Source organism: Mytilus galloprovincialis, chromosome 14 (genome assembly GCF_965363235.1).
Source record: "Mytilus galloprovincialis chromosome 14, xbMytGall1.hap1.1, whole genome shotgun sequence".
In the NCBI taxonomy this organism is placed as follows: domain Eukaryota; kingdom Metazoa; phylum Mollusca; class Bivalvia; order Mytilida; family Mytilidae; genus Mytilus; species Mytilus galloprovincialis.
This window is the reverse complement of record NC_134851.1, coordinates 55602513-55623991: the sequence shown is the minus strand read 5'-3', so window position 1 is coordinate 55623991 and position 21479 is coordinate 55602513. Positions and strand designations below refer to the sequence as shown.

Sequence of the window (21479 nt, the reverse complement as noted above, 5' to 3'; positions counted from 1 at the left end):
GAGCGAGTGGTTGGAAAACTATAATTCTATATTGTACAAATTATTGGGCAAATTGGATTCGCAAAAATTGACAATCAGCTGTCATTAGGGAATTGTCATTAAGTACCTACAGAACAACCATTATTTCTTGTTTATCCTGCACAATGACGATCACTAAGACGCTTGATGAACGTTAATAGTGCAGGGATACAGGCGACCCCCTCTATCTGGTAAATGACGTCATAAAGGCGCGCATAATTGTCGAGTTTTTTCCGGTGACGGATGAACTCGAAAGTGGTCTATTGTGTTTATCAAGTACTTGCACATTGTGATATTATTAGAGAGCTACAATAGATACTTGTAATTACCTCTATTTACCTCAAATGTAAGTGATTTTCAATGGTATTTGTAAACACTGTGTATTTGTTGTTAAGCTTTATCTGTTGTGACATTTTGTTTTTCCTTTATTTAGTGAGGACGAGCAATGTGATAGTGACTTAGAAAGTTTAACAGAGTGAGTTGTCATTTATTTTTCTTTTATTTTATTTTAACTGTCCTTTTTAAAAATGTAATTACACATTCTGTGTAAAGATAGCAAGTAGTCATATGCATTTTAGAATTCTAGTAAAAATTTGACTGGTTTTAAATGTTATGCCTGTCCAAAGTCAGGAGCCTGAAATTCAGTGGTTTTCATTGATTGCTGTCTATAATACATGTATTTATTTATTATTGTTTTATACATCAATAAGTTATTGTTTTTCTTGTAGAATTGATGTACAATTTGTCATTTCATGTTTTTCATAGGTTACTGTCTATTTTGTTTTTGTAACCGTATATTGACCTGTATGGATGCTTCAAAGCCTTGCTTCTACATCATTTGGTCTTTGGTGGATTGTATATCATTGTCAATCATACCACGTATCCTTATACTTAATATTAACATTTTACAGACTATAGGGATGAAAAGAAGTCTAGACACTGTCATAATTTGTCTGGCAATCTCATTGTCTGCAAAAAGAGGACCATCAAACTTTTACTAAGACCACCAGATCTGTAGTCTTAATTAGCAAAATATTTCAAGAACTCAAAATTATTTTTAATATTTTGATATTTAATATATATGGGCTATATATAAGTCAATGAAACAGCAACCCAGCACAAACAAGAACCCAAGTGACATGCACTCAGTGAGATAAATATTCTTTGTAAAGATAAAGATTTGATATATTTTATATTTTCAGTACCTCAACTCCTCTTGTCTGCTCACCAAGAATGGCTTCCCAGCATGCACCTAATGTAGGATCTATACCTGTACAAGGAGCAGGGCTTGGATTGGCCTCACTTCTGGGAGCAAGTGATCTCTTACCTCAAAATCTGAACAGAGAAAACACTGAAAAAACAAAAACAAACAACTCAAACTATACGGCTGGTGTAACCTCAGGTTCTTATACAGATGAAACACATAATTTGGATAAAAACTTTAGTGTCACAGACAATCGGAGGGTGAACTGTTCAACAGTGCCATCTAGTGACAGATATATTTTTCACAACCAAATGAAATCAGTGCCTTCAGATGTTCTCCATAATAAAAGTGAAACGGAAAATTTTATGTCCAAAATCAAAAACACTGGATCTTCTCTTTATGGTTTCCTTGGTAACTGGGGTCAAAGTTCACAAACTAGCACAGATGTGACCACTACCAACTCTTCTGCCATTGGAACCTTGCCTGTGTCCAATATGACAGATAGAGCGACCAATGATAATTCAGCAGGATCTAATGTGACGGTTATGTCGACCAATGATAAGTCGCCTACAAAGTCTTCCATGGTCTCATCTATATTTGGACAAAGGGCGGGAGGAAGTGTACTTGGTGCACTGACGTCTTTTCAACGGAGCGGAATATTATGATATTGACTGTGACTAAGTAATAATTATTCAACCAATATGCATTTTATCTCGCCTTATAAAGGCCATGTAATGGTTATTAATTATAAGATAATCTGCATTGTGCTGTCATCCAAATTCTTTTAAATTTTTCTATGGTTGTGGATTTTTTGATAATTTCTTCATAGATTTTGAAACTTTTAAACAGAAAAAGATTTTTGCTTCGATCTTCACAATATTTTCTGACTTCATTTTATTCATGCCATGTTTTTTCCTTTTAGAATTGAGAAATCTTTTTCAATTAGAAATTGTAATTTTTTATTTTTTTAAACTTCCTAATAATAATTAAACTGAATTTATGTTTTAGTTACAAAAAGACAAGAATTTTTTGGGAAAAAAATGATAAAAAGTCAGATTTTTAAATGTTGATTTCAGCATCTGAATTATTATTATTACGAATTTAATGTGGTGTATTTACCTTAAAACATTTTTTTCTGATGGCCATACAGACTAAAATCTGTTCATATTATTGCTTGATTATAAAATAAATTGCAAAAATTGTCTAAGATTCAAATTGAAATTGTAGTGTAGTGGGCCCTGTGGTTTATAAACAGAATTATGTAACAAGTACTATAGTCTTTCAATATGCATTTGTGATTTTATACAACTGTATATCAGTGCTGTTTGTTAATATATTTAGTAGTGTGTTTTTCTTACAATGATGAATACATCGTAGGTCACATTCATACTTCCTTAGAGGAATTCCATTCAAATGGAAATGGATGTTTGAATAAAGGAAAGATTTCAAAAAATGCCTCATCCATTTAAACAACTCACATACTTGTTTTAAGTGGTTTTACATACGTTTATCAAGTTTTTTAAAATTCTGTCTGTTTAAATCAAATTATGCAACCTTCCATAATCAGTTATCAAAGCTTTTGTACTCTTGGGGGATTTTTTTTACTGCAACAATTTTGTAAATTTTTAATTAGTCATTTGTAGGATTTAGGTTAAAAAAATAATTATTCATATGCTATTCAGACAAAATTGTACTCCTTTTGTAGGATCAAACCTGTAAAATTTTTATTGGATACATTTTAGGAGGAAATTTATGAATTCTACTTTTTTCATGTGAGACGATATGAAAATATAAGTTTTACAGGGATTTTTTTTTATTGGTTTCTTGTTTTTTAAAATTTAAGAAGCTTTCTTTCATATTTGTAATATAATTTTAATTAAGATATTTGCATAGATATCAAAACCTATGCCTAGTATTCAAATCCTGATAGGTGCTTTAAGATGGTATGATAGAAAATATGAATTAATAAAAATTGTAAATACTAATTATTTTGTACATAAAGTATGCATATTTAAATATATGTAAATTAAAGATGTGCTATATTTAGATATATTTATATTCTAGTGCTTTTAATTGGGCATTTTTATTTTATTCCTTTTTCTTTTGTCCTTGCTTCCTTGCCTATCTAGACTTTTTGGAGAAGAATTATTATTCTTAAATGTATTCATAAGTTTTACAGAATCTGTCAAGCTATCGTACATAGATTCACACTATCAGCTCATACATTTAGCATGTTTAGTTGCTCAAGATTTTAGAAGTATTAATTAAAGTTGTGCAACTGTTAAGGATGTACTTAGGTGAGAAATCAAGAAATTAAAATTAATGTGAAATTAAAACAATGAAGAAATTAAAATGGATACTTAAGGTTGGAAGAGCACTAGTTTAAGAACAAAATAAGCTAAAAATATTGATAGGTTATGGAGCTCCTATTCGAGATATTTGGATTTTAAAAAATGATGGGAAAAGGCTGACTCATATATCTAATATTTGCATAGGTACATGTATTATTAGGGTCTCATATTGAAAGACAAGAAATCTAAAATCTGCTTAAATTTTGGTAAATGATCTTTTATGAGCTATTGAAGTCTTATATTTAAAGCAGAAAGGGTGTTATGGGGCAAAATATGTTTCCATGAATTGAAGGGAAAAAAACAAAAATTCCGGAAAAATCTGACACAAATTCCCAAATCTCACGTAAGTACATCCTTAAAAAATGAATATTTCTCTAAACAATGTTGTCATTGTTAGTTGCAACTTCATACAGGCATATTCACATTGTCCAATCATTTTAACAACATATGATAAACCAGTTAATTAGTAGTGTTATAAGAGAATTAATTTCTTGAATTTTACAAGTACAAAGATATACACTTTTCTTATAAAAATGCATAAACAACATTTGAAAATTGAACTTACAAATCATAGTGATAAAGATATTGACTTAAAAAAAATGAATGGCTAGAAAAAATTTGCAATTTAGCATGGATTCATAATTTTATGAGAGAATGAATTACTTGAATTTTGCAATTACAAAAAAAACTCTTCATATTTATATCTTTTTATATATACAAATGTATATTACAAATGTTTATCTTTTGTTATATGAATACATATCTACATTTGAAACCATAGGGATATAAAATTCAAAAAGTGATAGGCAAGAAAAAAATTCTGCAATAAGAAGTATGTATTCAGTATACATGGTATACGTGGTATAAGATATTTTAAATAGATAGTTTCAGTACAACATTTAGTTGGTTGTCACAAATCGGAGCTTTTCTTCATTTTTTTACAAAATCTCATTTTTATGTAGAGGATATTTCATGCTTTTCTGTTTTACTGTCATCTTTTTTATCTATGCAAAACATATTACAAAATTCAGGAGAATTTGATACAAATTGGTTTTAAGGTGATAGCAAACACCTTGATTAAAATTCATTTGGCTCATTTAATTTTCATAAAACTTGGACACAATATCAACTTTTACACTTTGTAAAAAAAAATATTTTTAAAATGAATTGAACCGACCACTTTCTCTGAAAAATATCATTGGATATATTGCAGTTTGACAAATATTAATTTTGATCATTGAGAAGCTTAATATTTCTTTAACAGTAGCATGTGATTAAAATGTTCAGCTGATTTTTACTGATTTATTTCATGTAGTGTAAGGTACCACCTTAAGACTTCTTGCACATGGTGTTTTGCTAAGCTTTTTTCTATTTAATAGTTTTGTTATTTTAATTAATGAGCTTTTGTATATTGGATCCATCACAGAAGGATTTACTGAGTTCTTCTTAGAGCTAAATCGCCATAAGATTACCCTTTTTAGACAAAATACTAACACTACAATCTATTAGTTTGAGATATTCTAGCTTTGGGAGCAAGGATTAAGCAAAGTCAGTTTGTTTTTCTTCATTTATTATTTCCCCAATTGTAGATATTTATATTTTGTGTGTTTTTATTTTCCATTGTTAAGTTTTATGTTGTTTTTGTTTTGTTTTTGGTGCTTATTCACTAGAACCAATCAGAACTTATATCATGATGATATTAAAACAAAATAAATTAAATATGTGTTTTTGTTTATGTTGCCATGGCAAACCTCTATATATATAATGTTACATGTATATCATAAACATTACCAATCTGACTGCACTTGTGTTAAGTTTTGGGCAAGGTTAAAAGAGAGTCTGGAACTTCTTTAGTTGATCTGTCATCCTGAAAATATATATAATATTCGCCTCTGGACATAAAGCAAGCAATAACTATAATTCAATCAAATGATATGCCAATATTTCAATCGACAAAAATTCTCTACTAGTAAAATAAATTGCTTACATTTGGATGAGATCGATCTGTTGTAAAAAAAAGTATGAGAAAATGATAAAAAGAGAATGAATAAATTTCAAGAGACAGCATCCCTACACCTACACACATTAAAACTTGAGAAGAAATCTAAAGTTACTCAATTTTCATCTTCCAGTTTATAAATATCACTTTTAAAGAGTAGTATGATATTTGGTATATGGATTCCTAGCTTATTATGTTTACATTTCTGTCAGACAGAGTTCACTTGACCTCAACCTCATTTCTTTGATCAGGCGCGTAGCTCCCTATACGCCAACACGCAGTTGCGTGCACATCGGTTCGGCATGCCAAAAAAAATATTGCAAAATTAAAAATTTATAAATTAAATTTTAAAGGAAACACACATGTTGTCACTTTTTTGATTGATGAAAAGTCATTAAATAACGGCATTTGGTTTCAAAATAGAAGTTATATTGGAGATCATGCATGACAAAATCGGACACTGTAACTTGTAGATCTTTTACAAGATTTGGATTTTTTATACTCAATACATGTAGTTTCGGAGCACATTTTACAGAGTACGGTTTAACTGTTTGGAATGAGATGTACCAATCGGCATTAGCTTTAAACCCTTCGATATCGTTGAAATTATGCCACGGCGATGTGTTGGACTACCAGAGCCACTCATCCTGCTAACACGCCAAAACAGTATTAGAAAGTCTCATTATATTTTGTGTTTACAGACCATATGATAATGGAACTGGAGATTGGAATCGCGTCTGGTATTATCAGAAAATCGCTCCTTTGTGTCACGGCGTATCTGCTTCCTCGTATTGTAGGAAATATAACAAACGAACAAATCTCAACATTGTCTAAGACATACATGACATACAAAACTGACCTGGTATGTAATTTTGACGAATTCAATTGGGAGGTCGCTCGATGGCGAACACGTACACTGGTTTATAACATCTCGCGAGTGCTACCGTGGAGATGTATCAGTCACCATCAGTGTCACTACGCAGTCTGTTGAAATCAAATGTAGGATCAACGATGAACAATAACAGGTTATCATCGCTAGCATTACTGCTTATTAATCGAAATTTCAGTGTGAATATTGACAAAAAAATAGAGAAGCTCGTTTCTGCCTAGACCCGAATAGCAGATTTTGGACAATTTTGAGTAAATTATGTATCAGAAAAATGTGTAGTTTATATGTTTTCAATTAACCATGATTTACTTTATTCAGAAGATTTATGAATAGTTTTACATTCATAAATTGTTTATAAGTCCTATCTTCATGTAGCTCCTCTTTCAACTTTCTTATGATCGAAAACCGAAAAAAAATCATTTTCCTGCATAAAAGGGTCCCAAAATGTTTTCGCCTTGCTCCGCTCGGCGGTAGGTGCTTGCACATCGTTTCTTTCTAGCTACGCCCCTGTTGATCTCTGAGTAAAGTTAAAAGTTACTTTAGTAGCTCAACTATGCTCAATTTTCTCTCCCAAATTTCCAAACAGCACCATGGAAATTATTAAACATAGCACTGGCGCTCTAAAATATATGGCAGTGTCTGCGCGTACCCACATGTGGGTACGAATAGTCAAATTGCCTTTCTAGGCTGCACGTACCCGAATCCGGTTTTATAATAAAATGCCGTCGGATCGGGAATGAAACGTGAAATATATACGGAATTTGTTGCAATTAGTGAATAAATTGATTAAAGGTGCCTTGATTAAAACTACTCAGAATTTTTATAAATATACACATATATATATATATATATAGGCAAGTGAACAGTTTTTTCTCAGTTTGTAAATATTCTTAAAATGGAAGAGAGTGATATTATAACTGTGGGGAAGACATTTCAGACTTATAATGAATTAGAAAGATTTCTACAGAACATCAGGCGTTAAATTTCATACAATTGTATAAAAGAAATTCGCATCTATAGCAGCCGCAGTGAAAAGAAGAACCGGGAGCACAAAAATTAAAGAAGATTTAAAGTATAACAGAATAAATTTTTCCTGCATTCATGGTGGGAAAAAATTCCAAACAAATTCGACAGGAAAAAGGCCGAATACAAGGTATTTGTAAAATTTGTTCGAAATCTTAACTAGTCAGTTACATGAATCTTTTATAATTGGTTAAATTGATTTATTACTTGCTTCTTTAATTTTTATAAACTCAAGCTTTAATTTTAGTAGTTTTATATATTTTAAAATTTCAGTTTCTGTTTTACATTTTACTTAAAGATTATTTTAAAATATCATATGGGTATATTTTTAAATTATTAAAATGTTATTCTTTAAATTTTCATTTAAATTTTATAATAGTATTAATTTCTATCATGTTTTTCTTTTACAGGGACTGTACAGTTTCATTTTACATCATTGTGCATTTAATTTAGCAATGTTTATTATGTATCATTATTTAATAAATACAATTTGAAAATATTATTTTTCATACTCTTTACTCTTTCTACACGAAATCCCCATATTATCGATAATTTCCGTATATATTTCACGTTTCATTCCCGATCCGATGGCATTTTAATAGAAAACCGGATGTGGGTACGTGAAGTCTAGAACGACAATTTGACTATTCGTACCCACATGCGGGTACGCGCAGACACTGCCAAAATATATAGCATCATGGCCCCTATACATTCTATTATAAAATCAGGCAAAATAGAACCATGGAAATAAACATAGCACTGGCTCTCCAAAATATACTGAGTGCAAATGAAAACGCAACACTTGGTTTTTCAAAAATAAAATTTATATTAGAAATGATAATCTTTCAAAATAAATTGTTCTTGAAAATTAACAATTCTAACAATTAATCGATATCAAAGACGCTATAGGTAAACGAAACATCCAATGTCGAATCATCAACTCACAGTCCTAACAAAACATGTTACAACCCCGTTGTGCATTGTCATCTCGACAGCGCCATGGAATTGATCATCCAGGATGTTTAATGTGATCTTGAGGAATGTTATTCCACTAGTCCCGCAAAGCAAACTCAAGCTGACTTTATGATATAGGTGATGGTTTTCATCGTCTAAACCATGTCTAATCTGATGCAAAATTTGCTCGATCGGACCAAAATCGGGCAAAACACATGACTTTTGGCCAAGATGGGTGTCAAATGTCTATGTAACCACCACTGACGGTTTTTGGTACAAAATGAATGATTTTTGGTCTACAGAATTCGATGTTTACGTCTGATGGCCATTTAGATGTCACTAAAGAAAGACTTTGGTGCTCTTTAAAAATCTCTGCACAAATGGTGATTTACTGAAATTGCTCCAAAGGATCTATGGTGACCACCATTGAACTCTCGTGACCTTTGTACAGCCATCAGAGCCGTTATCGGATATGCTTAAGACCAAATGTATGGGTCTGGCTAAGCATTTCTTGCTTTTTGTATCCTGGGATGTGGCTTATCATTGAATGATCCATTTTTGTTGAATTTGTGGAAGATTTGGGTTATTGTAGAGGCTTCAACTTCAGTCTTCTCGTAATTGTATGCTGTGAAAGGCTTCATTGGATCATGTCCAAAACTGCATGTAGCTGGTTGTCATAAAGTCCTGGCATTTACTCAGATGTTTATTGCAGTTTCCTAACAATAAGGGCGGGAAAATTCATGACATTAGCCAAGCTTTAAATGACAAAATCGTGAAAATGGTGCATATGTTGAAAAGCGCTGAACTTGGTTCAAAATAACCCTTACTTTGCATTTGTTCCAAAAATCACTCAACCGTAAAGTTGTCGACAATTGTCTTAAAAGTCATTTTTAACCAACTATACAAAGTTCTAATATAAATAAAATAAAAAGTATCAGATTTTTTTGAAAAACAAAAGTGTTGCGTTTTCATTGGCACTCAGTATATATAGCACCGCCCCATTACATTTGATTATACAATAATCCAAGATGACACTATGGAAATTAATGTAGCACTTGCTCTCCATAAAAAATATAACACCTAAGCCCCTATACCTTCGATTATTAAATCCTCCAAGATGACACCATGGAAATTAACATAAGGCTCTCGAAAAATATAACACAAAGGCTTCTTTACATTATACTATGAAATCATCTTAGATAGCACCATGTTAATTAACATAGTACTGGTTCTCCCAAAAATATAGCCCCATGACCTGTATACAGTCTATTATAAAAATCATCATAGAGAGCGCTATGGAAATTAACATAGTACTGGCTCTTCAAAAATTATTGCACCATGGCCCCTATACGAAATATTTGATTATAAAATAATCTAAGATGACATCATGACACCATGAAATTTAAAATAGCACTGGCTCTCCAAAATATATAGCACCATGGCCCTATGCATTATTTATAAAACTCATCATAGATAGCACCATGGAAATTAACATAGCACTGGCTCTCTATAAAATATAGCACCATGGCCCCTATACATTCTATAATTAAAATCATCCTAGATAACACAATGGAAATTAACATAGCACTGGCTCTCAAAAAAAATATAACACACAGGCTTCTTTTCATTATACTACAAAACCATCCTTGATAGCACCATGGTAATTAAATAACATAGAACTGCCTCTCCAAAAAAAGCACTAAGGCCTGTATACAATCAATCGTTAAATAATCATAGATAACACAATGGAAATTAACATAGCACTGGCTCTCAAAAAGATATAGCACCATTCTATTATAAAATCATCTCAGATACCACCAGGGTACCATACAATAATACAACATCTTCTTATTTTCATCATTCTGGATAAAAACACCAGATTTTACAAATAGAGTGACTTTTAAGAACAACTTGAAATATAAATAAATAACTGCGATCAAAAGGAAGGTATTGAATCAATACTTAAATAAATTAGTCTAGAAGCAGTACTGAAATAGTACTAAAAAAATAGTATTGCACCATTATTTAAAAACAGTCAGTACGTTTGAAGTACTAAAAAAATCGGTACTGCTGCAGTACAATATAGTGAAAATATGAAAATTCCATTAGGAATATCTCCCTTACTTAGTATTTACACCGTTGTTCGTGCTTTAAAATATTAAAATCCATGCCCAAGTGAATCGACTCCACGCATGCGTAATTCCCCAGTCTTCATCTTCGGCAAAAAGTGTTCACACGCTGTTTGTTTTCCTTTTTTGAAATGTTACTTTTTTCATTATATATACCGTGTATTTACATAGTTTTTAGCTCACCTGGCCCGAAGGGCCAAGTGAGCTTATGCCATCACTTGGCGTCCGTCGTCGTCCGTCGTCTGTCGTCGTCTGTCGTCGTCGTCTGTCGTCGTAAACTATTTCAAGAATCTTCTTCTCTGAAACTACTGGGCCAAATACTTCCAAACTTTAACTGAATGTTCCTTAGGGTATCTAGTTTATAAATTGTATCCGAAGTTTTGATCTATCAACAAACATGGTCGCCATTGCTAAAAATAGAACATAGGGGTCAAATGCAGTTTTTGGTTTATAACTCAAAAACCAAAGCATTTAGAGCAAATCTGACAGGGGTAAAATTGTTTATCAGGTCAAGATCTATCTGCCCTGAAATTTTCAGATGAATCAGACAACCCGTTGTTGGGTTGCTGCCCCTGAATTGGTAATTTTAAGGAAATTTTGCTGTTTTTTGTTTATAATCTTGAATATTATTATAGATAGAGATAAACTGTAAACAGCAATAATGTTCAGCAAAGTAAGATCTACAAATAAGTCAACATGACGGAAATGGTCAGTTGACCCCTTTAGGAGTTATTGCCCTTTATAGTCAATTTTTAACCATTTTTCGTAAATCTTAGTAATCTTTTACAAAAATCTTCTCCTCTGAAACTACTGGGCCAAATACTTCCAAACTTTAACTGAATGTTCCTTAGGGTATCTAGTTTGTAAATTGTATCCGAAGTTTTGATCTATCAACAAACATGGTCGCCATTGCTAAAAATAGAACACAGGGGTCAAACGCAGTTTTTGGCTTATAATTCAAAAACCAAAGCATTAAGAGCAAATCTGACATGGTGTTATATTGTTTATCAGGTCAAGATCTATCTGCCCTGAAATTTTCAGATGAATCAGACAATCCGTTGTTGGGTTGCTGCCCCTTAATTGATAATTTTAAGGAAATTTTGCTGTTTTTTGTTTATAATCTTGAATATTCTTATAGATAGAGATAAACTGTAAACAGCAATAATGTTCAGCAGAGTAAGATCTACAAATAAGTCAATCTGACCAAAATTGTCAATTGACCCCTTCAGGAGTTATTGCCCTTTAAAGACTTTTTTTCACAATTTGTTCATTGTGTTGACTTACTTTAAAAAATCTTCTCCTTTGAAACTGCTGTATCAATTTCAGCCAAACTTAGGCTAAATGAGTTTCAGGGTATCTAGTATAAATTTTATATTTTATTTCCTTGTATGTCAAGAAACATAGCTCCTATGGCTAAAATAGAACATATTAAATTTTTTGGCTTTTGAAGAAAATAGGACGATCCAAAGAACATTTAAATAAATTGAAAAGCCAAAATAATCATTGATGAGAGATTTAACCAAAAGAATTAAGGTGAGCGATTCAGGCTCTTGAGAGCCTCTTGTTAAATTATGAGATAGAAGTTTTTATTGTCAACATGGCAGACGCTTTTATTATGGCCATACATTCGCCAAGTGAAGAGGCAAATTCTCCTAAAGCTACCCTGTCTCTCTCTGATAAAAAAAAACCTAGAAATCGTCAGTCAAACAGACCGGGAAAGCGAAAAGTCGACGGGTTCCTAAGAATTATTAGATGAAATTGAGACAATTTAGCAACAGGTTTGTCATTAAATGTGGAAAATGAATTGAGAGCAGAAATGTCAAGTGTCATAGAAACCGTCAATTCTGTGAATTCTCGTATGGTTAGATATTTTTCTACGTCTTTTCGAAAAGTTCGTTTTCTCAATCTCTCACTTCAGGTGAACATCAAGAAACAGACAGAGAAATTGCCACTCCAGGTAGGCAGGATATTTCTTAGGATTCTAGAGCCATTGTCACGTCAGGTGAGCAGAATTCTATCAGACATACTAGTGTTGCAAATCATGACAATGACATGATGCAATTTCTCTTCAACCAGATAGAGACGATAGATTAAGATATAGATTCTGAAAAGGAATCCCAACAGTCTTCTGTGAATACAGTACACATAACCGTTTTCATGTATATTCGGTAGTTGATAAGGATTCTCTTTTTATACTGCAAATGTTAGTAGAAGATATCCTTGGAGATATTTTTGGTGAAGATGGCAAAACTAAACCAGACAAGTCTGAAGGTGGTATTGTTCTAGATCAATATTGGCACTGTGAAAATCCTCCATTATTGTCAACATATAACAAGGAATGTAGGGCTAGTTATCCTGTGAGTAATAACTCGTCTGACATACTAAACTTACCAAAACTAGATGATATTACTCAAACTTTACTTTGTAAATGGCATTGTACTAATGCTGGTAAAGTTCATAATAAACTTTTTATAAATCTGAGAAATAATTTGAAAATATGGCGTTCAAAGCCGGTCAGTCTGCAGCTTTAAATGTCAAGTGATGGAAAAATTTTGAGGAGAACGGGAAAAATAAACAAATTAAAGATTTACTGCCAGAATTCAATCGTAGAACTATATCGATTGCTTTAACTTATAGTTTTAAAAAGTTAGAGTACTGTTTTTTAATACAAGTCAAGACACTGATGGTTATAATGACTTTTAAAATTGTTGCATTCCAAAAATGGCGGCTATGCCGAGTGAAAACAAAGGTAAATTTTAGCCTTATGTCTTGGTTCTTGTAGAAAAGAGATTGATGATGAAACGAAAGGTATATCAAAATGACTGTAAAAAGGGGTAAATAATCTAAGTCAGAAACCGGAGATACCTATAGGAGGTCGTTTAAAACTGTTTTTGGCAAAATTGAGCAAACATAACAAACGACAAGTGGGTTTTAAAAGGATAAAAAGTGGTTACAAATTGGAATTTTCGGGGAAAATCCCACAAATAGGAATATAAAAAACAAATGTTCCTGCGAAAGTATGTTTTTCCAGTACCAAAAAAAAAAAGACAGGCTATTTGAAACCTGCGATAAATCTAAAAGAATCTCCAGAAAAAAAAGACTGCAAATGGATTCTCTAAATAGATGTCTTAAATTTTGTACAAAACTTGAGAAATTGACCTAAAAGATGCATATTTCCTAAAATATACCAATTCAGGAAACACAACAAAATCATCTAAGATTTTGTGTCAACAATCAGTGATACCAATTTCGGTTGTTGTGCTTCGGTCCAACATCACCACCTCTAACTTTCATAAAAAAAAACATTTACTAGCCTAAACTTTGAAAAAAATCGCCTAGCAGCTTATCTAGACGATTGACTTTTGATAAATCAGGCCAAACGTTTCGGATCGAGAGAAAATATTCAACACTAAACAAATTAAGGGTTTGTAGCAAATCTAGAAAAGTCAAGCCTAATTCCAACACGATCAATTGGGGCAGTGTTTTATTTCAAAAGAAGAAACAGTTCGTCCTACATAAGAAAGGGTTCTAAACTCCATTCTGTAATAGAACTTATCTTAAACTAGCAACAGCAAGCAACAGCAAGATAATATCTACAACCACAATGTGTTATGGCTGCATGCATAGAACTTATCCCAAATGCAAGACTTTTTATGAAACCAATTCATTTAAACCTTCTTTTTCATTGACAATCAGTTTGTCAAAATCTAGGAATATAATTCCTTTTTCTAAAAGGTCACATCAGATGGTTGATACAAATAGAAAAATTGGTAGACCATTAACGTCAATAACAGTAACAGCAAACTATATCAAAATCAAGGTACGGAGGACACATCAACAACAGTCTCTGAGTTCAGGGTTCATGGTCAGTAGGATAAAACCTTTTCCACTTAGAGGCTTTAGAAATCGAGGCTGATAAACACATATTGAGAGGAAAATATGTGACAATGCAACGGTTCTTCGTTACATAAACAAACAAGGACGCTCTCGTTCTCCTCAGCTTTGTGTGAGAACTTTGAAACTTTGGCAATGAGCACTAGAAAACATTTTTTTCTGAAAGCTGCACACATTGTTGGAAAATAGAACAACCAACAAATTGGTCATTAAACAGAAAGGTTACACATGCAATCGTTCAGATTTGAGAATACCTTGCATAGATCTTTTCGCCTCCGAGAAAAATCCACATACAAAAATGTATTGCTCCTGGAACCCAGACTTAAGCAAAAGATGCCCTAACAATTCATTGAAACTACATGCATCTGTATGTACATCCTTCAATTTGTCAAATTCCCAAAAGACAATAACGCATGACGAGGTACGATTATCAGTTAATTCTAATAGCCCCAAATTGACCACGCATACGTTGGTACAAAATTCTTCTGAAGTACATTATAGATTATCCAATGAGCCTGCCAGTCAGGGAGTATTTATTACACCAACAAAAAAAAACAACATATCCAAATCCAGCAGTATTCAATCTGACTGCATGGTTTTTATCGACAAACAGTTTAAAGAGAAATGTTTTTCTAAAGAAATAAGAAAATTACTTCGAACGCCATGACGCTCTGGACTCAAAAAGACTACTCTGTCAAAATTCGAAAATTCAATAGCTGGGGTAGAAAAAATATCCCTATAGTGCCTTTCTGATGGATGCGGATGAGTTTTGACATATTTATACTCAAAAGGTCTTCAGTATAAACCCATAACTGGTAATCGAGTTATGTTATCCTCAGTTCTATTTCCAATTGGAAAAATTCCAGTAGGACAACATCCTTACACCAATAAAGGCAACAGAAGTTCTAAATTCATAAATCGAATGAGAAAAAAACAAATCCGGGTTACAATCTAAAACTGAGGGAAACACATCAAATATAAGAGGAGAACTACGACACAACAGCAACACAACACTAACATGTAACACACAAAGAAACGAACTTTAATCTAACAATGGACATTTTCCTGACTTGATACAGGATATTTTAATGAGAAAAAAGGTGGTTTGAACCTGGTTTTGTGGCATGCCAAAACCTCCCGCTGTTATGGCAATGTTTAATATAACATTAAAACGACAAGATTACATGATAGGACTATAATACAAATAAATAGGAGAACATAAAGGACAGAGAAACACACGAATAATAGCTAACAAAAGGTGACAGGTTTAAAATTTAATACGCCAGGCGCATGTTTCGTCCACACAAGACGTACCAGTGGCGCTCTGATGAAAAAAGTTCAAAAGTAAAAAAAATACAAAGTTGAAGAGCATTTAGGACCAAAAGTTCCAAAAGGTTGTTCAATATATACAGCTAGGATTTTCTGCCTGAGAGAACATACTTATCGTTTAGAATAACTCATACTTTTGCAAACAGTACATATTTATAAAATGACTTACTAGACATAAGTATAATAGATATAAATGATAAAACCGGTGACTAACTACAAAATAAAAACGGATAGATAAATAATCTAAACCAGCATATAAATATTAACAGCCGCGTTATCTAAATCTATGAACACACTAATTTAAGTGACGTCAGAGTTCCCCCAAAATAGGATAGCATTAGGATATGATTCAAGATTAGGTTTGTTATGCTAATAAAACATTTATTAATAACAATTAAAATTACAATACTAATTAATATCAAATTGTGGTAGTAATTAAAGAATTTATTTATTATCTAGCTATATCGGTATTTCTTCTAAATAAAACTGTTAACCAAATTTATCGTATAAATTTAGTTGAACCAAACTAAAATCTAATAAATGAACTGGATGATTAAAAGAGGGACAAAAGATACCAAAGGGACAGTCAAACTCATAAATCTAAAATAAACTTACAACGCCATGGCTAAAAATGAAAAAGACAAACAGACAAACAATAGTACACATGACACAACATAGAAAACTAAAGAATAAACAACACGAACCCCACCTAAAACTAGGGGTGATCTCAGGTGCTCCGGAAAAGTAAGCAGATCCCTACCATATCACACGGAAACAACAGAAAAAAAATGAGATTTACAACTACAAACGATAAGACATTAGACAAAATCCGGTGAGAATTACCTCAAAACTAAATACACGAATTTCGGATAGAAAAGTACAGTGACAAGTTTTATAGCAATGCGAATCCACACTCAGCAAAACAGTCACACTCAGGAGTAACTCACATTCGTCTTATAAAGATTGTTTTTAAATTGAGACCCCTCAAGTAGTCATTTTACCTGAATTGGACTAACCTATAGTTTTGAAAAAACCAAAACAGGCACCTTTTGATCCAATGAAACATGCCCATTTGAAATTTGTTACTTGGAAAATGGCATCTTTGATTGCAATTACTTCTTTCAGGAGATGCAGTGACTTACAATTTTTGTGTTTTGGAGAAGATTCGATTTTTGTGCAGAAGAAAGGGGTGACTTTTGATCGTCATTGAGTCCAAAACATTTTGGGAGGAAGATTTTTATTCCATCTTATCAATCAGATAAGTTATTAGATCCAAATCGGCCTTATTATTATTATTTGAAAAAAAAATATTTCCGGAACTCCAACTAAGTTTGTGAACAAGTTGTTTTTGTCTTTCATTAAACCGCACAAACCGGATACATCACAGACTATTTCGTTTTGGATTGATAAGTCAATTAAATGGGCTTACAATAAAAAGAACAAACAATTTCGTGCTCATTCTACAAGAGTCTTGGGTCCACCATTGCACTTTTTAAGGACGCCTCTGCAATGTCTATTATAAACACAGCTGATTCATCAAAGCGATTTTGTTGACTCGTTTCTATTTACGCCATATATATGTAGAGTAGAAGTTTTGAATTCAGTGTAAATAAGAACTTTGTACATATGAAAGAAAATTTAGAAAATGGAAGAATGGTTTTTAACGTATAGTATTGTGTAGTTTATATCTGAACCGATGTGAAGAAAATACAGTTTACACGACACAGAAAGATTCATCAGTTGTGAATAGCTTAGAAATCTCCTTTTGTTATTTCCAATTACGTAAGTATGATGAATTAATATAAAATTTAAAATCGCAATATCTTATATGAATTTAACAGGATTTTTCTCAAAATCGTAAAATTAAAATTGCATTTAAGTTTAAAATTATAAAATTTCAATAATAAATGAATTTACAGAAATACAAATGTGATTTGCTCCAAACCACCCCCCTTTCGAATATTTTTTTGCGAACACTTTTCGCCGAGAGACTGGTGAATCAGACATGCATGATGGGATTCGATACACCTGAGCGCTTTATTTTTATTATCTTAACGGGAACAGAGGTGTGAATATTAAGTAAAGGGAAATAATCTTAGTGTAATTTCCCAAATTGTGGTAGTGTATAGCATTTGATAGATCCTGTGCACTGTGGTTCACAAGTAAGAAAACGCAAAAGGAACAATGATAAAAACGTATAATGAAGAAACACTTACTTATCATGATTAAACGGAAAAGTGTTGAAGCCTTATCTCTATAATATTTCTGTTTGTAAGCGTTTTGTGATTGCCTTCGCACAGACGCACAGACAAACACTTCACGTGCCTTTGGTTCTTTCATAAAGACGAACAACAGTTTATAAATCACTAGACAGGACACTTATCAAGGAACAAGACAATAAAAAAAAGACCACATGCTTCGAAAAATAAAGAACTTCTTTTTCAATAGTAGCCTCGGTCGGTTTGTTCATGGCAAATAAAATAATTATTAAAAAAATGACAAAAAACTTAAAGACAAGAATCATTACCAAATGAGTATCAGGATTGACCGTATGAGGGAAGGGTTATTAGTTGTTATTGTTTTGTTCGTTGGTTCGTTTATCGTTTCGTACATTAGTTATGTATTGGTGAAGAATTATAGACAATAAACAGCATGTCAGCAACGCGAACCACTCTTTCGATGATTGTTAAAGTATGTGAAAATATTAAATGAATACCGTAGTTGATCTACAAGTGTATTGGGATCGTCTTATTCCTACGTTTGTTCGTCATGCATTAGTTGTGTAACATTTTACGCTGACTGGAGTATTGAATATAAGCCTGGTACCTTTGATAACTATTAACATGTCAAAATGTATTACTTGATTGTTTTTTGTGTATTTCTCTGTCCTTAATGTTCTTGCATTTATTTGTACTATAGTCATATCGTATAATGATGTCCTTTTAGTGTTATGAACATTGCCATAGAAGCGCGAGGATTGGCTAGCCACAAAACCAGGTTCAATCCTAATTTTGTCCCGTATTAAGCCAGTTGTTATCTTGTAATTCGTTTCTGTGTGCGATACATTTATCTTTGTTTTTGTTGCACTCGAGTGTTAGTGTTTTTTGTTGTTTTCTTCTTACAGTGGATGTGTTTCCCTCGGTTTTAGTTTGTAACTCGGATTTGTTTTCTCAACTAATTTATGACTTTCTAACAGCGGTATACTACTAGTTCTCTTGCCTTTATTTACACCTACCATATATAGAAAGTTAGAGAAGTGGCAACCATTGCATGTCTAAGCAGATCGAGAACATTTTACACTTAATCTAAATAAATAATAAGAAGCCTCTCCAAATTGCGTCGAATGACTTGGACAACTCCTACAACATATAGAACAAGAGGGAATAAAAGAGGGACGAAAGATACCAAAGGAACAGTCAAACTCATTATTCGAAAATAAACTGACAACGCCATGGCTAAAAATGAAAACGACAAACAGACAAACAATAATACACATGCCACAACATAGAAAACCAAAGAACAAACAACACGAACCCCACCAAAAACTAGGGTTGATCTCAGGTGCTCCGGAAGGGTAAGCAAATCCTGCTCCACATTTGGCACCCGTCGTGTTGCTAATGTGATAACAAATCCGGTAAATAGTCTAATTCAGTAGGTCACATTCATGAAAGGGATTTTAGTTACGACGTAAAGAACAAATCCGATATCATTTGTGAAACGGTTATTCCATAACAATCAACCGACTCGTGATGGCGTCCGTTAAATTTGCGAAGGGATGATTTCAACTTCACCATTTGGAACTCTAGGTGTAATAGCTTCCTTGTGAGCAGCAACCCTCTATCAAGAAAATCATGATAGGAAATGCAAGCACGGGAATATCGTATCAATTGGAAGATTTATACCCCGTATGCAGGTGCTGCTGGAATGTTGCTATTTAAATATGGAAAGTTCACAATTGGAAAGCTGAAATCATCTCTTTTGTCGTAAAGTTTTGTTTTCAACCGACCCTCAGTGTCAATTTCTAGATGTAAATCAAGATTTGAGGCCGACTTAACTGTATTTGTAGTATCCTTTATCTCTAGCTCGATGGGATAGATGCGTTCCTCATAGTCACCAAATTTTGAATTATTTAGTGAAAGAACATCATCTATATAGCGGAAAGTAGAGTAAAAGGATATCCCTAACATTTTTGTTTCTTCCTAAGAAGTTCCTGCATGAAGTCAAACGTTGCATTCAGTTTTTTCAGTACCATATTTAGATATTCTGATGACCAGTTTACCATTTATTTGGTTTAACTTTGTTACACTTTTGTTTCAGGTCTGGGTAAAGATTGGTTTCAATTAAAACGTTTAAACCAAATGCATTTGTTTGCATTTGTTTGCACCTGTTCTAAGTCCTAATGGAACCGGATGTTCAGTGGTCGTTTTTTGATGTGGTTCATAAGTATTTCTCGTTTGTCGTTTTATATAGATTAAACCGTTGGCTTTTCTGTTTGAATGGTTTTACACTAGTACAATAGACTTTCGAACAACGGTATACATGTACTACTGTTGTCTTCATTTATGCACCAAAATACACAAGAATTAGAATGTGTTGTATTTTCGAAATCAGTTGAGATATCACAATAATCTTTTGTATTCATGGTAGTAGCATTGACAAAATACAAAAAAAAAACTGAAAATACGTAATACTTTATTCAGCAAATTAGATATTCCGATTCGAAATATTTACAGAAAAAAACAATTTTGAAGTTGGACTCATTTGGTTGTTAAATGTTAACATGTTTAACATGTTTGATACATTCAAAGTGCCAAGTACAATAAAAAGTTAGAGCTTTGTTTAAATTTCCTTTTCGTTTTTAGTTCTATGTACCAACATGCATCAATAATACGAATGTGCTGTTTTTTTGAAACCAGTTAAGATATCATCATACACTTTCATATTTATGATAACCACATTAGTAGCTATAAAAAAATGAAAAAAAACAGAAAATATGTATAAAGCTAAGCTGGATCTATTTTCACAGTTACGATTAACTATATTGTGCAGTACTGAGGCACTTTCGATGAACCATTTCTTTATATATATACCGCACAATCGGTATTTTCAAACAAGGGGAATCCCTTGGGTCAAACAAAAAGAAAAATATCTAAATTCTGACTTTTCTATGAACAATTGAACACTATGAAAGGTCAAAAGTAAAAAGTTTGGTTTCATATTTATACAACTTAAATTTATCAAAATTCTATTTTTGTGTGCCTGTATGATTGACACTCTTTGACCGTATCATGAAATGTCTTTACAATGTAGGAATCAGATCAAACGGTATTTCGTAAATAGAAAATGTAGTTAAATTTAGAAAATTTGCAGTAAAGAATCATTAAAATACTGAATTCCGAGGAAAATTTAAAACGGAAAGTCACTTATCATATGTCAAAATCAAAAGCTCAAACACATCAAACGAATTGACCACAACTTCACATTTCTTACTTGGTACAGGCATTTTCTTATGTAGTAAATGATGGATTAAACCTAGTTTTTTAACGAGCTAAACTTCTCATTATTACAACAGTCGCATACAATTCCATTATATTGACAACTAAAGGTGAACTAAAGGTGAACAAAACAAACAGAAATTACAGTGGTAGGTAAACACGCCAATGTTAATATGTTTCTAAACACTTTTCAT

At 32.5% G+C, this 21479-nt stretch overlaps 1 protein-coding gene across 5 annotated transcripts in view; it reads left to right on the top strand.

Annotated features, from left to right (window-relative positions):
• Window positions 1-5292, top strand: part of LOC143059812 (trafficking kinesin-binding protein 1-like) — a 53203-nt gene extending 47911 nt beyond the window's left edge. For 4 of the 5 annotated variants that reach the window (XM_076233373.1, XM_076233372.1, XM_076233370.1 and 1 more), the window contains 2 exons: window positions 452-493; window positions 1221-5292. In XM_076233373.1, the coding sequence (XP_076089488.1) occupies window positions 452-493; window positions 1221-1887 (709 nt within the window). In that variant the 3' untranslated portion in view covers window positions 1888-5292. The remainder of the gene's footprint in view (window positions 1-451; window positions 494-1220) is intronic. The other variant, XM_076233371.1, reaches the window with a different exon arrangement.
• Window positions 5293-21479: the final 16187 nt, after the last annotated feature.